The sequence below is a fragment of the Acinonyx jubatus genome, chromosome C2 (genome assembly GCF_027475565.1).
Source record: "Acinonyx jubatus isolate Ajub_Pintada_27869175 chromosome C2, VMU_Ajub_asm_v1.0, whole genome shotgun sequence".
NCBI lineage: Eukaryota > Metazoa > Chordata > Mammalia > Carnivora > Felidae > Acinonyx > Acinonyx jubatus.
This window is the reverse complement of record NC_069384.1, coordinates 14096259-14102905: the sequence shown is the minus strand read 5'-3', so window position 1 is coordinate 14102905 and position 6647 is coordinate 14096259. Positions and strand designations below refer to the sequence as shown.

General features: G+C 39.0%; 1 protein-coding gene across 1 annotated transcript; it reads right to left on the bottom strand.

Annotated features, from left to right (window-relative positions):
• Positions 1–3814: 3814 nt before the first annotated feature.
• Positions 3815–6353, bottom strand: LOC113594429 (keratin-associated protein 21-1-like). Its single transcript, XM_053220380.1, has one exon. It carries the CDS (start codon positions 6239–6241, stop codon positions 5825–5827), a length of 417 nt encoding a protein of 138 aa, XP_053076355.1. The 5' UTR covers positions 6242–6353; the 3' UTR covers positions 3815–5824.
• Positions 6354–6647: the final 294 nt, after the last annotated feature.

Here is a 6647-nt window from a genome sequence, read left to right as displayed (position 1 = left end):
CTTAGTATTTTGTTTTTTCCATCATAATCACTCTGAAGCACTTCTCATGGATTTTGCACAAGCAATTAAATATTTCAACACGTTATAGCCTCACCTGGAAACATTCTTATTCTCTCTGGAGGAGTGCGAATCTATCCCAACCTTTTCCGGTCAGGTTATTACATTCTCTTCCTTTTTTTTTTTTTTTTTTTTGTATTTTGTTGTTGTTGTTGTTTGTTCTTTTGTTGTTGTGGTGGTGGTGGTGGTTAAAATCCAGATGAGTACATTATTTAATATTTATTATTTAAACAGAGAGCAACCTTTTCCAAGGGTTTCAATTTAGAGCAAGAAAAATGCCTTGGTTCAACAACTTCTTTGTTAAAGTCCATTTCTTTAAAAAAAAAGTGTTTATTTATTTTGAGAGAAAGAGACAGACAGCAGGGGAGGGACAAAGAGAGAGGGAGAGAGAGAATCTCAAGCAGGCTCTGCATGATTAGTGAGGAGCCCAACACAGGGCTTGATCTCACAAACTGTGAGATCATGACCTGAGCTAAAATCAAGAATCAGACACGACCGTCTGAGCCACCCAGACACCCCTAAAGTCTAGTTCTTAAACATAAGTCTGTTCATAAATTTTCTCCCACTGCTCCCATCTTTGTACTATCTATCCATACTTCCCACTAAAATGTAGCCACTCAATAATTAATTCTTCCAGGCTCTGCAATATTTTTTGATTTTATTCTCACGTGTCTTCTCTGACAAACAATATTTTAATAATGATATTTACCTGTACTGCTTTTGTTGGATGCCTTGCATCATGACATTAATAATAGTGACCTTTCCATGGTATTTATTATTCATCCTTACTTTTAATTTGATATCCTCTTTTACCACCATTTCCCTTATGCATGGGCTTCTGGTCCAGGACATCTCTCTCATTAACAATCTTTCCTTGCTTTTCCCTAAGTTTTGGGCTTCTTGTGGTTACTTTATCCTACATCTTTGCTTTTCACCTTATACACTATTAAATCTTATCTGCTGCCACTGATTTGACCACTGTAAACACACAGATGACTCCTAAAACTAAAGACCTCTATATCAGTCTGATTCTAATCAGGAGACAGAAACCACATAGTAGGATAAACAGAAATTTTAATGTGAAACAAAATTATTAAACCATGATAAAAGAGTAGCTATACGATATGAGGAAATTCTATATGGTACCCTAAGAATGTGAGAGACTCCTCAAAAAATTAAAAAAAAAAACTTGAAAAGATTAGTTCAGCCCACTAGAAAGCAGAGAGAGGTTCACTGGTTTGGCCAGACCAGGGTAGTTCCACAGTCATTGACCAAGTAGGAGACAACTCTTTCTGGAACGCAGATGAAAAACAAGCAACCGATGGTGTGGGCGTGTAGAGGGCCTGGGAAGCTCTGGGATACAGGCAGACGGAGGATGGGGAATTCCTGTAGAGGGAATCTGGGTGTCTTTGAGGGCAGGAGGTCAACAGGGATTCATGGATGAGAAGTCTTCAAGGTACAGGTTTCCATACGGAGGGGAGCCAATAAAAATTCTTGTCAGTCTGAGGCTCCGGCATCACTGAGGATCCCTCACATCCTCAACTCTTGACTGAGTAGAGCTCCCCCAGATGTCTTCACATCCACACTACTGAACACCCTCCCCTTCCCTCCAGTGCTGCACCCAAAAAATTCAGAACTACTTCCTCTTGCAATGTCCCAACACCCCCCGCTACTGAGAAAGCTTCATACCATGCTCACAGCAAAGAAAAAAATGCCTAAAGGAATCCCATGTGTTATCACAGAGCATCTACTGAAGGGGGAGTTTGAAGCTGAGAGGCAGTAAATTGATGACTGGTACATGTCTCCCCCAAGTTTCAGAGGCTCTGTAATAGAAATAGCTTTCCATGGCAAACAGATTGATTCCCTTTCCGGCTGAGCCACTTGCTAACAATTTGACCAGGGAAAATGTCCTCAGATTTGTGAGCCTCAGTTTTTATAACCTCTAAATTGGAACAAAAATAACTGCATGTATTTAAATTTTTGTCAAAATGTCTGTAGAAAATATATAGGAGATACAAAGAGTATAGCACAGATCCTGATGTATAGTGGAGACTCAATACATTCTATTTTTCCTTTCCCCCTTTCTTTGATCCACATACAAGGATTCCCAAATAACAGCAGCTTTTCAAATACCTACACTTACTTATACCGATATATTTATTGTACTAAAATTTTAAGATGTTGTGTAATGTTGCTCTGGTTTCAAGTGCATCTGTGTTAATTAATGTTTTTCATAATAAGTTTTCAAAAGTGACCCAACTCCCTCAGAAAACAAACTACCATGCAATTGGCCTCAGTGAACCTTGTTGGGTGCATTTTAAATCATATTTTTATAAACATGTAGTATCAAACCATACATCACAGGGCTTAGCTTCATAGCATATTTTGAAGATCAGTGATCATAAACATCTATTGAGGTTACAGTCCCCTCCCTTGGGAATAGGCCTATGTATTTAATAGGGAGAAAGTAAATTTCTGCATTCCCAGAGTTCCACAGTTTACTATGGAAGAGTAAAGTCAGTTGCTGCTTGGCGGTGTGACCATACTGCAGCTGAATGTTTCAAGAGTGATGAGTAATGTGTCGTTGTACGGGGGCTCCTGCTGATTCACGAGATTATACATTAAAAGTTCTATGAGAATCACACTGGCAGCAAATATACTTTTTCCCTCTTTTCCCTCTTCCTGCTTAGATGTCAATTGAATCTGAGTCAAAATGTGATTTGGTCCAGCTCCTCCCACACGACTAGGCAGTATTCGCTACTGTAAAATGCTTTATTGGCTGAAAACATTCCTTTTCCAGTTGTCTGTATGTGAGCCGTGAAACCATTTGGTGAAACTATCAAATTGTGAATTAAAAATGTCATTTAACAGAGACTGGCACTCAGAAGGGTTCAGTGCCAAATTAAAATTGCATTTCCAAGTTTGCTTGAGGTGACATATAATCTGTACTATTGTATTACATAATAATATAATAGGGAGATACAAGTAACCTCTCTTTTGGTAGTTTCAGTATTGGGGAACTCTCAATTTATTGTTTCAAACAATCTCATTTTATTGTGAAATCTCTTTTTGTTAGTAGTTTCTATATGATTCAAATCTCTCAGAATCCTCCATGGAAAATTCCTAGTGTAACTTAAGATCCTTGCAAATGCCCTATTTCTTTTCCCGACTCCTCCCTAGTATTTTCCCCCATGAAGTCTGTAATGCAGCCTTTGGTTAATATGGAATATTTCTATCTTACTTTGTCTAGGTTTTTTTCATGTTTATTTTTTCTTTTTATTTTATGTATTTTTTTTATTTTAAATTCCAGTATAGTTAACATATAGTGTTATGTTAGTTTCAGGTTTGCAAAATAGGGATTCAACAATATCAGACATCCTCCAGTGCTCATCACAAGTGTACTCCTAAACCCCCATCACTTATCTAACCCACCCCACGACCCACCTCCCATCTGGTAACCATCAGTGTATTCTCCATAGTCAAGAGTTTGTGTCTTGGTTTCTCTCTCTCTCTCTTTTCCTTTCCTAATTTGTTTTGTTTCTTAACTGTCTCTGCACAGTCAAGGAAACCATTGACAAAACTAAGAGGCAACCTACTAAATGGGAGAAGATATTTGTAAATGACATAGCCATTAAAGTGCTAGTACCCAAAGTATATAACAAACCTATGCAACTCAACACCCAAAAAGTAAATAATCCAATTAAAAATGGGCAGAAGATATGAACAAACATTTCTCCAAAGAAAGCATCCAAATGGCCAACAGTCACATGAAAAGATGTTCAACAACACTCAACACCAAGGAAATGCAAATCAAAACCACAATGAGATACCACCTCACACCTGTCAAAATGGATAAAATCAAAAACACAAGAAACAACAAGCGTTGGCAAGAATGTGGAGGAAAAGGAACCCTCTTGCATTGTTGGTGGGAATGCAAACCAGTGCAGACTTGTCTAGGTTTAAGCTTCTGCTGATACTACAGCCTTACTTTGCTAATATGGTTACTATTGCCATATTACCTCAGCCTCATGCCTTGTCTCCTTCCTATAGGATAAGGTAATAAAATATATTCATTATCTCTGGCCATCTTCCAAATCTATAAAAAGTTTTTCATTTCACTTCTTTCCTATCATTGTTAAGAACATTACCACTTTTTTCAGTGACTCTGATTCTATGCCTTGCAGGCATTGTTTACATTATAGGATCAGCACTTTTTAAAAATTAGAATAGGGTGAGGTGTTAAGAGTCAGACAGATCTAACTGGCTCCTATGTGTTTTAATTTCTCTGTAACAACCAGAGTAAGTAGTAACGTAGCCCATACCCAGACACCCTCAGAGCTGAATAACCTCTCTGACACCAAAATCCATTTTTGCCTGTTATGTTTTAAAACTGTCACATATTAAGATGTTAGCCTCCTTTTAATTCCATACATGTTCATCTAATTCTGGTTCCTGGAACCAAGAAACCAATATTGATCTCTCTTCCATGTAACAAATATTTTAAAATACGGGAAGAAAATGGTGGTGTCAACACAAAGTGCTATGAGGTACACACTTGTAAGTACCCCCTCTCATAGCCTCTTCCTCCCTTCCCCCCGTCTCCGAGCTGCCCTTACAAATTTCCAAGTCCAGACCAGACACTATACCCCTTCAATTATTCCAACATGCTCCAAACAAGATACCTTTCTTCCAATCTTCCATAGTCCAATCCACACACGCGGAAACACGGAAATGGTGTGAATTTGTGTTTAGTATTGATATGAAAGATGCAAAAAAGATGGAAAAAAGACAGAAAGGAAAGAAGTTGCAAAGACAAGAACAAATGGCTGGATAAACCAATAAGTATCTTAAAACAAAATCCAAGCAAATCTTAACACCTTATAACACAAGGCTTTGCGTGACCTGGCCTCTACTCACCTCTCCAGTCTAGATGGTTTCTGCTCTCCTGTCCCCAGACTTCCTTACAGTCCCTAAGCATACTAACCTCCCATCCGCTGAGAGCTTTGCACCTGTTCTCCCTCCTGCCTCCAACATTCCTCCCCTTATTCTAGCGTCTATCCATTTGCCAAATATCAGCCTACTTGTCACTTCTTCAGACTTTTAACCTGATCTTCCTATCTGAAACAGCACCATATTATTTTTTTAATTGGACTTTACATTTTATTTTATATTTTTCTAAGGTGCCTCCATGCCCAGTGTGGGGCTGGAACTCACCACCCCAAGGTCAAGAGTCATATGCCTACCAACTGAGCCAGGCAGACACCCCTGGACTTTACATTTTAGAGCAATCTTATGTTAACAGCAAAATCAAGCAGAAGGTTCAGCTCACACAGTGGTTACCCAACCTTCCAGGGAAGCCACAAATACTAACGTCGGTGATGAATCTGGCCCAAAGGACTCAATAACTTTCAGGAACAAGTGAAATTTATGTATTGAAAAAATATACTTTTATCCCACATATGGAGTTTTTATGCTCATGGACAATACAAAACCATAGAACAGGATAACCAAGAATTTAAATTTTGAACATAACCAGAATCAAATCTTCTGTTTTCATGTAACATAATGGAAACATTCATAATTCCTCAATAACAGGTTCTCTGAAGTAAACACAGGTGGAATCCAATTCTTACTTGCATGTAGAGATAATAAAATGAAGCATCTTTTAGGGAAAAATGTTAATCTTGAAATATTTCTTCAGAGGCATACAATATTCTAGGACGATGTTCTAACAGCAAGAAAAACAGCATTTTCTGTAGCAAAATGGTCAGCAGGTACAGCAGCCACTTCCATAGCCAGAGCCATATCTGGAACCATAGCCACAGCCACAGCCAGAGCCATATCCACAACCATATCCACAGCCATAGCCACAGCCACAGCCAGAGCCATATCCACAACCATATCCACGGCCATAGCCACAGCCATGTCTGGAACCATATCCACAGCCAGAGCCATATCCACAACCATATCCACAGCCATAGCCACAGCCACAGCCAGAGCCATATCCACAACCATATCCACAGCCATAGCCACAGCCATGTCTGGAACCATATCCACAGCCAGAGCCATATCCATAGCCACAACCAGAGCCATATCCACAGCCATAGCCAGAGCCATATCCACAGCCACAGCCAGAGCCATATCCACAGCCCCCGTAAGAGTTTCCATAATAGTTGTAACACATGGTGGCAGAGGGTAAGGTTTCCGTTGAGGGAAAGAGTGCTTCCAAAGTTTGAATGTCACCTACTACCCTGGAACCTTTATATACTGACAAGGAAGGGCCAGAGCATGTAATGAATTTTGTGATTCATGCAATAAATATTTATTTAATATCTAGCATGTATAAGTCACTCCTGTCAGTTGATAATAAGAGGACTTGATCTTTTCACAGCTATAGCATCTATCTTAAATGAAACAATTATTATAGACTCCAGTTTTATTGGGAAACCATGTTTGGTTTTTGTCACCCAGGAATTGTCTTGAGCCAATTACAAATCTGTCAAGAAAGTTTCCATCAATTATCCAATCATCTGAGCACATGATTCCAACGATATATGTAACAAGGCTCTGTGGAGGGTAGCAAAGTTTAG